General features: G+C 47.5%; 1 protein-coding gene across 8 annotated transcripts in view; it reads left to right on the top strand.

Moving 5' to 3' along the window:
• Positions 1-19,371, top strand: part of MYLK (myosin light chain kinase) — a 270,323-nt gene that overhangs the window by 144,987 nt on the left and 105,965 nt on the right. For all 8 annotated transcript variants that reach the window (XM_029214527.1, XM_029214523.1, XM_029214524.1 and 5 more), the window contains 7 exons: positions 5,741-5,789; positions 6,696-6,861; positions 7,822-7,987; positions 10,260-10,278; positions 11,440-11,975; positions 12,537-12,743; positions 17,163-17,297. In XM_029214527.1, coding sequence (XP_029070360.1) covers positions 5,741-5,789; positions 6,696-6,861; positions 7,822-7,987; positions 10,260-10,278; positions 11,440-11,975; positions 12,537-12,743; positions 17,163-17,297 — 1,278 coding nt within the window. The remainder of the gene's footprint in view (positions 1-5,740; positions 5,790-6,695; positions 6,862-7,821; positions 7,988-10,259; positions 10,279-11,439; positions 11,976-12,536; positions 12,744-17,162; positions 17,298-19,371) is intronic.

Below are 19,371 nucleotides of genomic sequence, written 5' to 3'. Positions count from 1 at the left end.
CAGATATTTAAATTAACTTAGTGTGGGAGGAAGTTTGTGTTCAGTTAGAGATCACAATATGCAGAATCAAGAGAACTAGGGTTTGAGTCCTGGTTCTGCAGAACAGCTTCAGCTTCCTGCCCTTGGGTGAGTCATGTATCAGTTCCTTCATTTTTGAGGCAGACATAGAGTACGTGGATTTTCCACTGCACGAGGTTGGCGTCCCTAACCACCGTGTTCTTCAAGGGTCAACTGTGCTTGTTATTGAGTGTCATAGTGTAAGAATAAGGTACATGTGCACATTCCAGTGAACGTGGACTGTGGCAGTGACCTCCAGAGCTCCCTGCCTGAGTGGAGGCTGTAGAGTGAACTGTTTATGTAGGGTGAGGCCCCCATTTATACAGTGACAGGCAGCCCCTGGCAGAGGTGCAGTAACATTTATGGTTAGGACTTCAGTGCCCTCTGGAAGACACAGCTGAAACCTTGACAGGTGATAACCCAAACCTCCTTTGGAAGCAGGGCAGCCCAGCCACCTCGTCATCCTCAAGTGCTCCCTCCCTCCCCTTCCCTGGTCAGTCACCAGACCCTGCTGTGCCAGTTCTCATTTGTCCCCACTGCCACCATCGTGGTCCTATCCACTCCGTCCTGTTGCACAGATTTCCAAATGGTCTCCCCAGTTCTACCCATACCCCACTCTAATCTCCACATTGCTGCTGAAAATATCTTTCAAAGAATTCAGATGGGATTTTATCATTCCCTCCCTTCGAATCCTCCAATGATCCACCTTTAAACTGAAACTCAAGATCTTCAATAGGCCCTGCTCTGGGGTGTCCCCTCCCCCATCTTTGAAGCACTTTGCCTTTCTCTTAAGGCTCAAGTTTTCTTCTAGCTTTTATTACACACATCAGTCTACTTGCTGAAGCTCTAACTAATGCCTTATGCGTAATAGGGACTGAATCAGTGTTTTAGTACAGATGAGGTCTCAAGGATCCCATGTCATACAGCAGAAAATTGTTTTGACACCACACTTACAGTCATTTTTTCCCCCATTTTCTCTACTTCAGTGGTCTGTAACTTGTCTCGCTGTGTTACCTTCTTTTAAGGTTTCATTCTTTCTTTGTTATATAATGTCTTCTCTGTTATTTATCCTAACACGACTCTTTCTTTTTACTATACTAATTTTTTCTTTTTTTCTCTTTATTGAGATATAATTGACATATCACATTGCTAACACTACTTTTTATTCTAGCATCCACCCGTATACCTGTGTGCCTTCATTTCCGTGACTACTTGTACAGTGTGTTTTTTGATCATTCACCTTCAAATCCAAACATGCAGATGAGTCAGTGTAGGCATCTATTTCGTTATGTCTTCTGAAGTGCCTGGGCATTTACATTGAAATAGACATGCTTGAACATCTATTGATGTACAATATCGAAATATTGAAATTCCATATGGAAATAAACATCATTATACTTCCCTTTCCTTTTGTTTCTCCTTAACATTTTAGTCAGGGCTTTACATTTGTTTTCTTTTTGAAGTTATATATATGGACGGTTAGCGGCAAATATTGATTCAACACGGCACAGGGGACATTGCTAAATACATGTTATAAAAAGTGGGTATTTGTTCTGACTGAGTGAAGAGCCACTATTTTAAGCAGTCCTTAAAATCTCCTTTGAAGTTGCCTGCAAGTGGGGTGACTGCACCCTGGTTTGCCTGGAACAGTCCTGATTTTACTCCTGTTGTCCGGGCAGAATTATTAATTATGCCCCTTTCAGTGTCCAGAGTCTCTGTTTGGATGATAAATTATATCATTGCACCTTTTTAGAAGTATTTCTTCTTCTTACCATCATGATCACATTATTCCCCTTTCAGCAGCGTTCTCTGTGTCTACTCAGTCTTTGACAAAATGTGCTTAGTACCTCCACTATTGAACTTTTCATTCCTAAAACCTGCTAGCATCCTCTTTTACTCATTCTTGAAAAATCTGAGATGACTGTTTAAATACCTTTGGTGCCTTGGCCTTTTTTTCCCTCTCACTAACTCGATCCTGTCTTCACTAATTCTCTTAACCTACTCTTCTATTTTGGGCATTTCTACCTTAATCCCCTTTCCACTTATTTTTCTACATAGCCTTGCTGTTCTGCCAGATTTTCATACTTTCACAAAATTAATTTTGCCTTATCTGACAATTTGCAACTTCAAATTTTTGCCTATAAATAGACCCTGTTAGCTATTTTAGCCCCAATTCTCTGTTTGCTTTGATGTATGTCTCTGGTGTTGACACACATTAAGATGAGCATTCCTCAATTCCATTTTTAGCTGACTGCTTTATATGTTACCTTTGGATTGTACCATAAACTGCTCTTACTCTGATACAGAAGGACCTCCAAACAGCACACTTTTGGTATTCTTTGAGGAAATGCCATATTTTTGCTCTATCTTTTAAGGAGTAGAGGAATTTTAGCCTTTGGATTAAGACATTTAGCTCCCAAGAGTTTTAAAGGTTCTTAGTATAATTTTATTGTGATAAAACACATATTACATAAAATTTGCCGTTTTAACCCTTTTAAACCATGCAACTCAATGGCATTAAGTGCATTCACAATGGTGAGCAGCCATCACCACTGTCTAGCCCCAGAACTTTTCATCACCCCAAACAGAAACCCCACACCCAGTGAGCAGTCACTCCACTCCCCCCTCCCCCCAGCCCCTGGCAACCACTCAATCTGCCTTCTGTCTCTGTGGATTTGCCGCTTCAGAACATTTCATATAAATGGAATCATACATTTTCTGTGTGTCTGGCTTTTTTCACTTAGCAAAAATTTTCAGGGTTAATCTTTGTTGTAGCATGTATCATTACTTTATTTCTCTGCATGGCTGAATAATATTTCATTGTACAGATAGACCTTATATTGTTTATCCATTTGTCTGTTGATCAGTCTAATTTTTTAAATTAATTAATGAATTTATTTTTATTAAAGTATAGTTGATTTACAATATCGTGTTGGTTTCAGGTGTACAGCACAGTGATTCAGTTTATGTACACATATTCCTTTTCAGGCTCTTTTCCCTTATAGGTTATTACAGAATACTGAGTGTAGTTCCTTGTGCTATACAGTAGGTCCTTGTTGGTTATCTATTGACCAGTCTAATTTTTATCAGATCTTTACCCCAGTGTGAAGTGAGTGGTACAGTAGCATGATAAGTGCAGTGAATGGTACCTGGATATTTTCGATGAGAGTCTTAGTGATTGGTGTGTGCCTAATGCTGTGGAATAGAGCATGTATAAGAGGCGATTACGTTTTGATATATTTTCTTCTGGTTGTTTCACTATGGGTATTTTATCTTATTTTTACCTGATTATGATCGCATTGAATAGACAATTTTGCATGCTGCTCTTTTTTTCATAAAATTCATTCGTTTAACAAATATTTGAATACCTACTATGTGCTGGGCACTGGCCTGGATACTTCTGAGGAATAAAAAGTTCTGGTGGGAGTATGGTTTGGGAGTTATTATGGATATTATTTAAAGCTATGGGACTAAGACCCCCCCCCCCCCGGGGAAGAGTCCATAGCGCTGAGGAGAGGACCCAAGACTCAGCCCTAGGGTGCTCTCAGAGATAAAGTTCCAGAAGAGAAGGAGGTTGAGGAAAGAATAGGCAACCTGGTAAAAGCGGGAGAGTCTGGAGGAGAAAGTGCTTTGGAGAGGAGTGGCCCCTGCTGTCAGGTGCTAGTGAGTGGGATTGTGAAGAGGATTAACCACTGGGTTTGGCAAGATGGTGGTCGGAATGGAGCTCAGTGGAGTGGAGAGGATCACAGCCCAGCTGGAGTGTGCTGAAGAGCAAATGATATAATATTTTTAACATATTTCTGCATGTTTCATATATTATTAAACATAATTTGGTGGCAGAATACGATGTCTAATTGTACATTTCACCTAGCCACTTATTGTCTCCCTACTGTGTGACATTTATGTTGTTTCCAATATTTACTACTACAAACAAGACCAAAGTGAGTAGCTTTGTAAACTTTCTTTCCTACTTTTAGCATCGTTTCCTTTAACTGGAGAGACAGAAAGGAAGATGCTGATCTAAGAGCAGAGCGTCTTTAAAGCTGATGATTCTCATTTGCTCAAATACCTTATAAAAGAACTTCCTCCAGCGGTGTCCGAGGGACCCCAGCATCTTGACTGCAGTTGTCAGTTGGGCCTTCCCAGAGCAGGTCTCTCCTCTTATCAGCTTATAAATTCTTTTAACCTTGAACAGAGAATTGAATGACAAGAACTAAACCCACATTATGGGATGAAAACTATACACGGCTCACTAAATAGTTATGTTAAGCAGAATGCATGCACAACAAGTGTCACCCCGTATGGCATCACAACTTACATGGGATGCAGGCATTGTTATTAACCCTTTTTCACTAAAGTCCTGGTATAACCTTAAACCAGGTATGGCTGAGGGAGGTACTCAGCCATGATCTTCACCTTCCATTCCTATGTTCCTATGCATTCACATAGATGTGATCAGTGCTGGAATTTAAGGAAGTTTACCCTTTTCCGGGAGACACCCTGCAGATCTCCCATTACAGCTGCCTGCCGATATCAGGGAATGACTTCTACCCTTTCCATGCGTGCCTTGGGTGGAGTTTAATAAACATTCCCGGGCTTCCCTGGTGGCGCGGTGGTTGAGAGTCCGCCTGCCGATGCAGGGGACTCGGGTTCGTGCCCGGGTCCGGGGAGATCCCACATGCCGCGGAGCGGCTGGGCCCGTGAGCCATGGCCGCTGAGCCTGCGCGTCCGGAGCCTGTGCTCCGCAACGGGAGAGGCCACAACAGTGAGAGGCCCGCGTACCGCCAAACAAAAACAAAAACAAAAACAAAAACATTCCCAGTATGTCGCAGAAAGAGAACAACTTCTAGGCTGATTGTCATCTCAAAAATGCCCTCCTCTCCCCCTCCCCATTCCTCAAAAACACCCCACTGCTGTATAGTCACTTCCTGGTCACGTTATGAGTTGCTCCTCCCAGCAGCAGCAGTTGGGTGAAGGAGCTGAGCCCAGCCGCCTTGCACAGTCTGTTGTTTAACTGCTTCCCGCCCAGCACAGCAGCCCCTCACCCAGGACTGGCAGTGCCCAGCGTCCCACTGGTGCAGGTTCTGGGAGGTGCTGGCTGCTCTGGAGCTTGTCTCCTGTGATCTGCTCCGTTCCAGCTTGACAGACCCTGCTGTTTGCTGGGCGTTAAGTGGAAGGGTGGAGTGGTGATGGGGTCAAAAAGGAGTAGATGTAGTAAGAGAGATGCATGTGCATCTCCCCTGTCCGTTCAACTGGCTCCTTTTCTGGAGAGGTCCTGATCGCCACAGATCATCCCCGAGTGGAAGGTCCAGGGGCATATAACCACTCAGCAGAATGGTGGAGTGTTCTAGAATAGGTAAACCGGGATGCTTTCCGGTACCATTAGTGGTTCTGTGACTCAACTGGGCGACTTTATGTCTCCGAATCTCATTTTTTCTCACCTGTTTAAAAAAATAGAAGGATGTTGTAATACCAGCCTCCTTAAAGTATTGCGGGAAATCCGTGCGACGATGCATGTAAAGCGCCCACCATAGAGCCTGACCCAGTATGGGCTCAGTCAGGGTGAACTGTTCCGTCATTATCCGCGCCCCGCCCCCGCTGACTCTTTCTGGCTTTTGTTGCTCCCAGTGTGTGGCTCAGACCGGACTTTTCAAGCCTCTTTCTCTTTGTTTCCTACTTGCAGGGGGCTTTGTGAAGAAGCATGGTCAGCCTCTTGTTTCCAAAGCCTTGGGGTAAGTTCCAGGATGTCCAACCCAGCATAAAGTAACTGGCGTTTCCTGAGGCCTTGGCAGAACAGCCTGGGGAGCAAGTCTTCTCAAACATCTTGGGTTGTGATAACTAAAGCGGGAGCCTATTGTGGTGTGATGTGTCAGACCTGGAGGCCTCTATGGATACCCCTTTGACGAGTCCAGTTGCTAAATGGAAGTGGGCTATGTGGCCATAGTCTGCAGGAGTCCCTAACAACCGAGGCAAATAGTCAGAAGACTTAAACAAGCAGACTTATAAGGGGCAGTCAGTATGTGAATTTCTTATGGCAAGTAAGCCTAAATTGGTAAGGGTAAGTAACAGTGGCTGCTGTAACAGACAAGCCCCCAAATTGCAATGGCTTGACACAGGGAAAGGTGATTGCTTACTCAAGCAAAGTCAGTTCACATATTCTTGGACAGGTGGAAAACCTTCCTATTATCTTTCAGGGACCCAGGCTCCTTCTGTTTTGTGGCTCCATCATCTCCTAGGCCTTGGAGCCTCAGCAGGACTCTCTGCATCTAGCCAGAAAAGTGGGCAAGAGAGACTGTGGAGAATAGCACAGGAGGTTTTGATGGGTCCAGCCTAGAAATGGCACATGGTGTTTCTGCTTTCTGATCACAGTCTGTTGGCCAGAGCTGGGCTTTGGCCAGACCTCAGTAGAATTCAAGCATACCTAACTTCAAGGGAGGCTAGTAACTGAAGGCTAGCTGCATGCTCAGGAGGTGGAGGAAATAGGTTTTGGTGCCACAGATTTTTCCAGAAATGTGTTTGAGGCACAGAATTGGGAAGGTTGCCCTTTGCTGGCTTCTGAGCTCAACTTAAGTAACTTGGGAGGGGACAGAGAGAAAAGCATCTGCATTGCTGTAGATTCTCTGCGGCTTTCTTTCCAGGGACAGATTTGCAGCCCCTGCGGCGGAGACCCGTCCCAGCATCTGGGGAGAATGCCCACCGAAGTTTGCTACTAAGCTGGGCCGAGCGGTGGTCAAAGAAGGACAGATGGGGCGATTCTCCTGCAAGATCACTGGCCGGCCCCAGCCACAGGTCTCCTGGCTCAAGGTGAGGTTTTGTCTGCCCTGACTCTGGGTTAGGTCCCTGGACTACGGGGAGTCGGTCTTCCCCATCAGTCCCTTCCAATTCAACTGTAGAGCGTCCTTGAGGTTCTCATGTGTTTGGTAGCCGTGCCCGTTCTTGCCCCTGTTTGCACACTCTCCCTGTGTTACTCAGCCCACGATGTCCTGTAATCCACACACTCACAAAACAGTATAAAACTTCCGAGTCAAAACAGACCTGACCATGTCAAGAGAGTGGAGTCTGAAGTCTGGGGCTGATTTCAAGCCACAGCTCCCTGATTGACAAAGCATGAGATGCTGGGCAAAGCATTTGATCTCTTAGAACCCCAGTTTCCTTATCTATGAGGCAGAGATAATCCCACCTACCTCCAAATACTGTTGGGAGGCTCCACGTGGGAGTGCTTTATAAATCATTCAGGGCTGAACAATGTGAAGACAGAGGTGGGGGAGGGGTGGGGGAGGGGGAAGAGGAGGCAGCAGTGGCGGGGGGCAGCCCATGTTAACAGGGCAGTGAGGAGCTCTGGGGGTCAAGGCCAGGGCGAGGAGCTTTTTCACAGACGGAACTCCTGTATAAAAATGAGTGACAGGATGCCTTTTCCCTGATTCCTGATTCTCCTGTACTGACCCTGGAACATCAATAAAAGGAAGAGGAAGACAGAGGAGAACTAAAGTGAGGAATATAGGATTTCCCACCTCAAACTAGGGCTCCTTCGAAACAGGTTCCATACACCTGCCCTCAGCTGGACCGAACACCACAGCGCATCCATGCTCCTCGAGTCAGGACCCTTGGGTTGCCCTCAGGCTGCTCTCCAAACATGTTGACAGAGCCCAGAGCTGAGGGCCCTGCTGTGCATGCCTGGTGTCTGTCCCACCTGGATTGACAGCAGGTAGGACAGAGTCAAAAGGTGAGCAGTTTCTCTGACCAAGCTGCCTATGCCGTCCCCAGGGAGATGTTCCCCTACAGCCCAGTTCCCGTGTGTCTATGTCTGAGAAGAATGGGGTGCAAGTCCTGGAAATCCACGAGGTCAACCAAGATGACGTGGGAGTGTACACGTGCCTGGTGGTGAACGGGTCAGGGAAGGCCTCCATGTCTACTGAGCTCTCCATCCAAGGTATCAGGCGGTGGGAGGGCTAGTGCCGGACCGTCCCGACCCTCCTAGAAGGAGCTGCTTGCTCATTACGTGTCTGTGTGTGACACGTGTCACACTTACCTACTCATGTGTCCCTCCCCAGGGGCAGGGTCTTGAATCAGAAGAAAGGGTAGGCGGGTAGCACAGACACGGCCATGGAGGAAGATGCTTCACGTGTGCCTGCACACCTGTGTTCAGTTTTTCCTTCTTGCTCAGACTCCTTTTTTTTTACTTTTTTTTTTTTTTTCTTTTTTTTTTTTGCGGTACGCGGGCCCCTCACTGCTGTGGCCTCTCCCGTTGCAGAGCACAGGCTCCGGACGCGCAGGCTCAGCGGCCATGGCTCACGGGCCCAGCCGCTCCGCGGCATGTGGGATCCTCCCAGACCGGGGCACGAACCCATGTCCCCTGCATCGGCAGGCGGACTCTCAACCACTGCGCCACCAGAGAAGCCCCAGACTCCTTTTTTATTTACATCTCTAATTGCCTTTTGGAAGAGTGGGCGTTGCTAATGTCTTGCCATCACCTCAGATTTAACCTGCCTGAAATTGATCTTGTCATCCATCCTGTCGTTCAGATCAGGTGCTCCCTCAACGTAACTCTTTGCTTCCCACCAGACTGGGCATTTCAGCATCGCCTATGACTCCTGTCTCTTCTTGCTGTAGTCACCAGCCCCAGTAAACTCTTCTCTTGAAATCTCTTTGAATACGCCTCTCCCTTACATTCCCCTTGGTTCTGCCAAGTCCAGCCTGGGGAAGCCAGAGTGTGTGGAGGCGGAAGGGGATTGACGTCACTTCATTCTAGCGGAAACCTTGAGCGGGGTGGGATTTGGGGATCTGGGAGGGAAACGACCTTACCCTCTCCTCCTCCTTTCTAACCCTCATTTCTTTGATTTTCCTCTTCCCCTCCTCTTTCCTCTCTCAGAAAATACCCCTTCTTGCTTTCTGTACATTTTTGGCCCAAGTGTGTTCGCTACCCACAGAAACAAATTTATTCTACATTGCAACCCAGGAGATAGATAGATAGATAAATAGACAGATAGATAGATGGAGAGAGAGAGAGAGAGAGAGAGAGAGAGATTTAACTAAAACAAGTTTTATGAAACAATCCTGAGTAGTATTATGTACAGTACATGCTGGCATTTTCTCTTCCATTCTACACCAATAAAAGAAAAAACCCTGGGGACTTTCCTGGTGGTCCAGTGGGTAAGACTCCATGCTCCCAATGCAGGGGACCCGGGTTCGATCCCTGGTTGGGGAACTAGATCCCACGTGCTGAAACTAAAAAAAAAGATCCCCCGTGCCGCAACTAAGACCTGGTGCAGCCAAAATAAATACATAAATAAATTAATATTTAAAAATAAATAAAGTGTAGGACTACCACATAAGAAAACGTTGGCAATTTTAAAAAAAGAAAAAGAAAAACCCTGGTCCTGACCATAGCATTTGACTTCACAACTCACTACAGGCTCAGGACCTGCTGTTAGTCATCTGGAGAAGTGTTTTAGTCCCTCTCCCTTTACTTGCCCTGGCCCTGAATTAAAGAAATGTCTCCTTCTGAAGCACTTAATGACATTTTGTTTGAAAATATTCCCAGAAAAAGCCCCTCAAATAACCAAAACAAAAAGGGATAGATAAGATTGGCAAAAGGTTGATATTTCCCTAATCTGGGTGTAGGCTTTCAGTGTTTGTTATATCCTTCTCTGTACTATTGTATATTTTGTAATTTTCCGTGATAAAAATGTTTTAAAATCATGTGGCAAGAAAAACGTATCTAGTAATTGTATGTTTTTTCTTTGAAGAACTGAATAAAATTACACTTTCTCTGTACACTTTAAAATGAAGCAGGTATTTGTCAAAAATGATCACTGGGGGTTTCTTTTTGAGGGCCACATGCAAGTTAAACGTTCTGGGTTTGAAGTTTTCAGTAGAGCGGTGTTTGTTTCCTTCTGTGGGCTGGAGAACAGGAAGCTCCAGTGCCCAGGGCGGGGCAACAAAGGCTGCCATAAAGGTCCCAGGGCAGTGCTGGAAGCTTAACAGTGTCTCCAGGGCTCAGAGGAGTTTATCAGATTAACCCAAGAAGTTCAGGACCAGGGAAGCTGAAAGGAGAGAGGGAGGGAGGACCATAGGTGATGGGGAAAGTGAGAGTTTGGGAAGTCAAACTCTGTCATAAACAAGAGATGGTTGTCGTATCACTTGCTGTTCTTGGTGTATAAAACATTCCACTAACGATCTTTCTACCTTCTCCCTTTTTCCAGGCTTGGACATTGCCAATAGGTATGTGTAGGCTTTGTGATTATCATGTTTCTATCTTGAAACGCCCTGAGAGAAAAGAGGGCTCATCATCAAGGAACGCCCTGAATTTCTGAGTCACCGTGTAGGGGGGAGAACTGACTGTTTGGGAGGCACTGTTTTATTTGGGGTGTTTAGTTTTATTCTATTGTAATTTGCTGTCCAGATCCCGTGTCAGGCTTGCCATCAGCATTGAGGCTCTTGAAGACCCTGCTCAGTATATTTACTAGTTAGCTGTCATTAGGAAGGGCACTGCTCTGCAAGGATGCCCTCCACGTTCAAGGCCAGAATCTACTTGCTCACCCAGCACGTCTTCATCGGGAGAGCTTCCTTTCCTGAGCGTGAGGCTCTGTGCTAGATGCTGGGTATGCATGGCGAGCTGTCTGGTGTAGAGAAGGGCCTTAAACAGAGCCACACAGAACATGAGCGCTAAGCATAAGTCTACGAGAAGCGCTCATTTGGAGTAGAGTGTCAGAGGACCCCTTTTCGAAAGCTTGATGTTTGAGCTCAGGCCTGTGAGGAGTAGTATGAGCTAAGAGAAGAAAAGCTCAGGGAGAAAGTATTCCAAACAGAGGTGCTGCAGGTGTGAAAGTGGTGAGTTGAGAGGGAGCCTGGGGCCCAAAGAACCCCGAGGGGCTGCAGCCTGGTAGGCACTGGAGACAGGGTTTTGGGGGGGGGGGTGTCCACGCAGAGCCCCTCCCACATGGCATCCCTGCAGGCCGTCTTGAACAGCTCAGTTTTACTCTTAATCGAGTGGAAAAGCTGTTGGAAATTCTTAAGCTTAAAATGGCGTCATTCAACTTATGTTTTTAAAAGATGGACTGTGCGTGCTACGTGGAACTTGGGTTAGGGCCAGTGTGGACAGGGGACACCACGTGTTCGAACCAGGTCGGGGCTCGTGGAGAAGAGAAAAAGGGCAGATGTAATAAGTGTGGATAGAACACTGGGCTAGGGATGGGTTTGAAGAATGGCTGCTTGCTTTCTGCCTGGAAACTGAGCAAACTGCATAGAAAGACCTAGGCTCTTTCTCTGTCTTGCTCTGTGGGCTGTTGTAATCCCTGGAGTCTGGGCCTGTAATGCATAACCAGATGATCGTTCTACTTCTTCTTCTGCCCCACTGTCCCCCGCCACACACCCACCAAACAGGTCGCTGGTGAGAGGAACAAAGGTGGCCAATTCAGACATCAGGAAGGACGTGAACAATGGAATCGCTCGGGGGCTGAAACTGGACGGCTTGGAGGCTGCAGCTGAGAGTAAGAACTGCTCCAGCGTCCAGAGAGGCGGCTCCCCGACCTGGGCCACGGGGAGCCAGCCTCAGCCCCTGAGGGAATCTGAGCCGGAGCCAGCGGGGGACTCGCCCGGAAAGGCCCTGAGGACCCCCGTCCTGCAGAAGACTTCCAGCACCATCACCCTGCAGGCCGCAAAAGTGCAGCTGGCACCGAGAGTGCCAGTCTCGGGTGCCCCGTCTCCTTCCAGAGAAGAGAGGGAGAAGCCAGCTGCTCGCCCTCCAGCCGCCCTCCACGCCAGGCAGTGTGGCCTGGGAAGCCAAGACACTGTGGGCCAGGTTGCTACCAGGAAGGTCCCCACGGAGGGCCAGGGGGACACAACATTCCCCAAATTTGAGAGCAAGCCCCAAAGCCAGGAAGTCAGTGAGGACCAGCCGGTCAAGTTCAGATGCGAGGGTGAGTAGAGCTGCTTGAGGCCGCTGGTGCCCACACTTAGCCCCCGGGTGGCCACTCCCATCCTTCTGCTCAGTGGTCAGAGTCTCCTGTATCCCCCGGCCCCTTGGACTAGAGCCCCATCCCCGACCCCAGGAAGCACCTTACACGGGTCTCCCCTCTGGAAGGACTCAATCTCGTCATGTCTCTTGTTCTGGAGAAACTCCTAGCAGTGACCCGTTGTTCATGGTTGGAGACAGCACTGACCCTGAGCCCTAATTCTCACCACCCTCCGCGGGAAACCCATCACCACCATCTCCACCGCACACAAGCCGCAGGGTCCCCTCCTCTTTCCTCCCTCTGGCTGATCTGGAGACCTAGCTTATCACCTTGTAGCCCTCCTCCCCAGGGACCCTGCCTCCGTCTTGGGATGTGGGGTGGAGGGGTAAGAAAGCAGGTTGAAGCAGGAGGGCGGCTGCACACGGGACTGGGCTCTGCCCTCCGGCTCAGCCTCTCCACCCCTACCTGCGCCCCACAAGTACAGCGTGCTCTCGGGGGCCTCCCGTCCTTCACCTGGCCCTGTAGTTTCAGGGATCCCGAAGCCTGAAGTGACCTGGTTCCTGGACGGTGCCCCCTTGAGGAGAAGAGAAGGCACCATCGAGGTTTATGAAGCTGGGGGGACCCATTACCTCTGCCTCCTGAGAGCCCGGGCCAGGGACAGCGGGAACTACAGCTGCACAGCCACCAATGTCCGAGGCCGGGTGTCCTGTGGCTGGACCCTCCTGGTGAAAAGTGAGTACATTCCTCCAGGTCACCCCGGGTTCCCTGAGGGAGGACCTCTGTGGGGTGCTTCATACAGCGCACAAGCGTCACCTCCTGCAGCCCCCTGCCCAGGGTGTACCACCCGACAGAAACATCGCCCCCACCCACCGGCCAAGGCCAGAGTCACTGCTCCAGGAGAGTGATTGCTGATCAGGAGTTCGCATCCGAATCACCTCAGAATAAACATGCCCAGGCCCCAGGCCCAGCCCAGCTGTGAGCTGCCGAGTCTCACAGAGAGCCAGATCCACACACTGAGAGTGATGTGAGGTGATGTGAGTGCCACATCTTTTGTGCTCACTATAGTGTCTGTTTATAAAAGTAGTGCATGTTCATTGAGAGGAGTTTAAACACTCTATATAATCTTATGACTCAGAAGTAAATGATAGTTTAATATTTTTAAAACACGTTTAGCTTTGTGCTATTTGTATACTGCTTACTATTCTAATTTGCTCACATTACATAAGCATCGTTCTATATTTTTTAATATCATTTAAAAGCATGCTTTGGGGCTTCCCTTGTGGCGCAGTGGTTGAGAGTCCGCCTGCCGATGCAGGGGACATGGGTTCGTGCCCCGGTCCGGGAAGATCCCACATGCCGCGGAGCGGCTGGGCCCGTGAGCCATGGCCGCTGAGCCTGCGCGTCCGGAGCCTGGCTCCGGGAGAGGCCACAACAGTGAGAGGCCCGCATACTGCAAAAAAAAAAAAAAAAGCATGCTTTGTAATGGCCTTATAATATTTCATAGAACGATGTTTAGGCATGGTCTTATTGTTTCCATTTAGATTGTTTCTATTGTTTCCATTTTTTCACTACTGTAACAGAACTGTGTTTAGGGACCCTAGACTCATGTCATACCATTGAGGAACTTATTAAACCACAGCACACTGCAGGCTGATGGAAACTCTATGGGACAAATAACCTTCACCTATTTTTTCAGCACGTAAATTGCAAGCCAAAAGGAAAGAAGGAACAAACTGTAGGAAACTTAGATGAAAAGACACATAAGAGACAGCAATAGTTGCAATACATGGACTTTGCATGGATCCTGATGGAGACACCTTAAAGAAATTTTGTTTGTAAGAACATCAGGAAAATTTGAGCACTGACAGGATATCCAGTATAAAGGAGTTAGTGCTATTTTTAAGATGTGATGGTGGATCTCGTGGTGATTTTTTTCAAAGTCCATATATTTTAGAGATATAAGCTGAGTTATTTACTGGTGAAATGATATGATTTGTGATATTTACTTCAGATATAATCCATGTGTTGTGGGACTCAGTGGCGGGTATGAATGAAGTGAGATTGGCCATTATGAAGGTTGAGAAACAGGGATGTGATGATTCACTATACAGCTTTCTCCACTTTTGTGTATGTTTGAAATTTGCCATAATAAATGTTTCAAAAAAAAGAGCTTACTAGTTCATTCACACAGTAAGATGCCATGAAGCCAGGGGAACGAATGTGCCTGACCTGTAGACCCTGCTAGTGAAACCCGTCCAAGGTATGTTAGTACGGGGGACAAGCCAAGTGCAGAGAGAGCCGTGTGTATCATATGCTGTTTGTGTTCAAGGAAAAACAAATCTGTGTACACAAAGCAAACTGATGCTTGTGTGTGCATAAACATTTCTGGAAGGGTCCACAAGTTACCTCTAGGAAGAGAAACTGGGGGTCCAGGAAGGAGTGAGAGGTGGTCTTGCTTTTCACTGTATACCATTGACTCACTTCTTAATTGGGAATTTTACTACATTTGTGAATTCCTCCGCAAGGAGTAGTATCCATTCATTTGGAGGTGGGAGCGCCTGTAGGCAGAGGTCCCAGGTCGGGGAACCTGAGCTTCATCATCCAGGGCTCTGTGTCAGGGCGGGGGACTCACCTAACATTGGGTCCACCAAAGGTTAAGAACCAAGAAGCTTTGATTGGAGTGTTAGCTACTCTTATTAAATGGAAGCTGTGTGTGGAGACCGTACCTGCAGCAAGTTGGGGGTGAAAGACGCTGTGGGTTTTAAAGCCACCTCAGAGCTGGGCAAGGGGGTGGAAACTGGGCACGCCACAAAGCTAGCTGTGCTTACCAGGACTCAGCTGTGTGTGTGTTTGTTTCAGAATGAAGGCTGCTCGGGATGCTGCAAGCCTTCGGGTAATTTCCAGAGCTCTGAGAAAGTTGGTGTTGAGTCCTTTTGTCAGCGTTCCTGTTCCTTGTCTGGAGGAGCAGACTTGTGGAAGTCCTTAGTCTGCCATTCCAGAAGCCCTGCTTGACTGCTTTTCTCCTTAGCTGTTCTCTAGAAGGCTTCACCAAGATGTAGGTCGTCTAACGCCTCTTCCTCTCTTTCTTCCTATCACTGCAGAAAAGCTGCCTGTTTCCCTTACCAAGACTTCTCTTTCCATCCCTCCCATCCCCACAAAGATTGGGTCTAATAATGATTGACTGTCCCACCATTTCTTCAGTCTCTCCCTGTCCCCCTATCTAGAGGCCTCTTTCTCCTCCCTACGGATGTGCTCTGCTCTCCCCTCAACTAAAAAGAAAAAAAAACTTCCTTCTGCTTCAGTGACCCTTAAGCTCCCATGTTCTCTCTCTCACTCTTTTACCCCAAAACTTGGTGCTACTCCAGCCTCCACGCCCAGCTTCCGTCTGATAATAACAGCTAATCCCCCACGGAAAGCCTGTTCAATGTGCCAGACTTCGTGCTAAAAGCTTTACTTGCATGGCCCCATTCAGTTATCCCAACAATCTTACGAGATAGAGTTACACCCGTTTTCCAGATGAGAATACTGAGCTGTAGTGAGGTTAAGTGACTTGTTCAAGGTCCCATGCCTTGTAAAAAATAGCATATTCCTAACCCGTGTTGGTCTGACACAAAAGCCCATATTGTTTTCAGTGACTCCCAAAGGCATTTCTCTAATGGGGGAATTTGATGCCGTCCAAAGGGGTGGAGGTGGTGCCTCCCCCCACCTGTCCAGATAGGCTGGCATCCCTTCCCTCAGTACCAGTCCCATTCAGATGCACCACATCCTGACTTGTAGCTGTGCTCCCACTGCCTACTCTCCCTTTAGGGGAGCTCGGGGCTAGAGGAAGAAGTGTGGATATAAAGTCAGAGAACTGGGTGTAAAGCCTTGCTTCACTGTTGGGCTTGACTATGGGAAATTATGAACTTCATCTATACAACGAGCTAAAGATAGCAGTCTCGTGGCATTGTCACCTCTGGAAAAGTACCCGGTAAGCCCTCGAATATTAGCCTATGCCCTTAAGCCTTTGCTGTATAATATGGTTTTCCCCTCATCACTGTGTTGAATAGCCTCTCTTGAAAAGTACCAGTGAGGTATCTTCTCATCACCAAATCCAGCTGCCTTTTCTCAGCTATCAGCCACCTTGACTCTTCTGCAGCATGTTCTGGGTGTTGTAGAAGAGATTTTCTATCCCTATTGCTCTTAATTATGGCCCCCAAACTACAAAACACTCCCCAACTCACCTATTTAGAAGGCTTCTGGAAAGTTCAGCTCAGTGGTTCTCAGTGAGATTGTGCATTAGAATCATGGGGGGGACTGAGTAATGCATTGTCCCAGGCCCCCAGTGCTTCTGAATCACTGGCCTAGGTTGGAAAACTAGAGCCCATGTAAGTCCTTGTCATTTGATTCTGTCCTGGAATTGGAAACATTAATTATAATAATTTAAAATTGAATTGTCCTCACCAATGGGCATGTGGTCTCTACAAGTGAAAAAGATATTCACAAGAGTATGCAGGGTCTTTAGCTATTACATACAATGTTTCGGTGTTCATCCTTGTACATATATCTCTTGAGTAAACCATAAGGGGATATTTCTATGATTAGATCATAGAGGTTGCCAGTCTGTTTTTTTAATTTATAAATTGTTCTTTGAGTCAGCTTAGGCAATTTATGTTTTCCTAAAAAATCTATTTTATCCACATTTTCAATCTAATGAAACATTTCGGCCAAGGATTTTTAAAATAAAGAAAAAAAATGTGTGCATCGTCTGAAGGGACACGTCAAAGACGATAAAAGACACCAGAAAGTAGAATAGGGCCAAGAAAGGGGGAAGGAGGAGCTCTGCGGATGCTCCAGAATAATGAAAGTCAAGACAAGATGGGGAGTGGGGGGGGGACTTGTGTCCCGGAGGAGAGGAGGCCAGCCTCGTCCTCAGCACTCCCAGACCTGGGGTGTCTTGTGACAGTGAAAAAGCCCCTGCCAGTGACTCTGCCTCAGGTCTCTGCCTCAGTGGCGCTGACTGCCTCCCTGTGTGATGATGGGTCAGGCAAAGCCAGGCCACCAAAGAAGCAAGCCCTGGGCGCCCAGGGCAGTGAGGTGTCAGCCTCCGGTCAGTCAACGGCACGGGTCAGCTGTGATCTGAGATGGCCTGTCTGTTCTTTGCCTTCACAGGGCTGGCCGTGATGGAGGCGGCCCCCTCATTCTCCAGTGTCCTAAAGGACTGCACTGTCGTTGAGGGCCAGGACTTTGTGCTGCAGTGCTCGGTGCAGGGGACCCCGGTGCCCCGAATCACTTGGCTGCTCAATGGTGAGTCCCCCCTGCTCCAGCTGCCTGGACCCTTGACCCTGGCTGCATTCCCACTTGGCTTCCCCACATATCACTCTGAACCATTTATGCATGAGAAGGAAGCACGGGGTACAGAGAGAGCACGGGACCTGGGAGTCTGCTAATGCCTGGCTGGGGACACTCGGCAAGTTTTACTCCAGTCTGAACCTTGAGCTCCTCGTCTGCAAGACGAGAATAATGCCACCTACCTTCCAGGGTGGCAGTTGTGAAAATTAAATTAGATCCTTTATATAAAACAGTTAATGAGATGCCTGGCACCTAGGTGCACAAGCAATTTAGTTCCTTTTCATATGGCCAGGCTCAGAGTGGGCCTCAATAAATATTTGTTGAGTCAATAAATGAACAAATATACCAACAGATTAATGAACCACACTAGCAGTTGCTCATGGGATCTTGCCTTTTATTTAGCGGCAAGTGGTTTGGGGGTTTATAGACCAGTAATTCTTTTTAACATTATAGTCCTATAGAGACATCCCAACTTTTTTTTTTTTTTTTTTTTTTTTTGGCAAGTAAGGTCCTTTGGGGAAAAAAAATTATTATATATTATCACCCTTCTCTTTTTTTAAAAAAAAAAAAGCCTTTAAATTCCAAAAGTATGGGAGTACTCTATTATTAGAATTGAGAACAGTCCGTAAAATTGGTGAAATTGAGTGGGGTCTGCTTTGGGGATCTGCAGGGAGAATGAAGGATCTGCACTTGTCCTTCTCCGTATCGAGTGGTTGGGTGACCTTGGACACCCCCCTTTACCTCTTTGGGCATCGTCTTCTTTATTGGTGAGGAGTTGGGCTGGAACAGAAGGTTCGGGTCTCTGCCAGCTCTCATGCTGATGGAATAGGCTCCTTAAGGGAGCAGCGGCCCGTCACCTGTGCACCAAATAGCCCCAGTCATTTCTGCACCATTGCCATGTTGCCTGTGAACCTGCCTCATCGGTATAGTTTGCTTAAGCTTTGCAAGAAATGATCTTTAGTCAGCGAGAGAAGTTGCCTTGGGGTCTCCCTATGTGTGGTCTTCTTGGGCAGAGAGGTGAGAATTGGGGTCTCCACCCCGCTCTACGGACAGAGCTCCTATCGGATTCCGTGACTGAGTGAGGAGGCAGCCTCCTTGCAGCTGGAACAGAGCATGGATGTTAAGGACTAAAGGAAGGGCTCTGAGCAAGAGAGCTTCCCTTCCGCCTGGCTCACACTCCAGGCCAGACATCAAGAAACATTGTCAATAAAGGACCAGTTGGTAAGTATTTCCAAATTTGCAGACCATGCAGTCTCTGTCACAGCTACTCAACTCTGCTGTCATGGCACAGAGCTCAGCCAGAGACAACATGTCAATGAACGGGTGTGGCTGTACTGCAATAAAACTTTATTTATGGACACGTGAATTTCACACAATTGTCACACGTCATGAAATATTCTTCCTTTGATTTTTTCCCACCATTTAAAATATGAGAAACTATCCTTAGCTTTTGGGCTATACAAAAACAGGCGTCAAGTGGGATTTGGCCCATGAGCAGGAGTTTGCTGACCCCTGGTCTACACCTCTCCAAACTGAAAAGCAGCCCCACCTTACTCTTGGCGAATCTTGGCATTTTCACACTCTTCCCACTAGAGGGCGATCATGCACAAGTCGGGGACCCTTGGCCGCCGACTCTGATCTCACCAGTCTTGGAGCTGGGAGTTCTGTGTTGCCTAATTCTGAGTGCCCTGAGCCAACAACTCCTTTCTGGAGCCACCATTTCACCCCATGCTTGTGAAGCCAAAATGAGCTGTGCTCCAGTAAAAGGAGAGCTCTCAAACAGCTTGTTGGCACAGGTTTCAATAGCAGAGGCACTTAGATGGCAGTCATGGAATGTACTGGTATTCCCAAGGAAGAGAGGTTTTAGGTACATGCACACACACACGCACACGCACACACACACACACACACACACACACACACACGGGTGTTCAGTCCTCTCAGTAGCAGGATCCTGGCCCCTGGTTCTCCCAGCCCCCAGCCCCACTTCTATGAAGTGCAGTCGGGCCAGCGGAATCTCTTTCCTCTG

The sequence above is a fragment of the Monodon monoceros genome, unplaced genomic scaffold, assembly GCF_005190385.1.
Source record: "Monodon monoceros isolate NGI ecotype Baffin Bay Population unplaced genomic scaffold, NGI_Narwhal_1 Super_Scaffold_11, whole genome shotgun sequence".
Taxonomy (NCBI): Eukaryota; Metazoa; Chordata; class Mammalia; order Artiodactyla; family Monodontidae; genus Monodon; species Monodon monoceros.
This window is presented reverse-complemented; position numbering and strand designations above follow the sequence as displayed.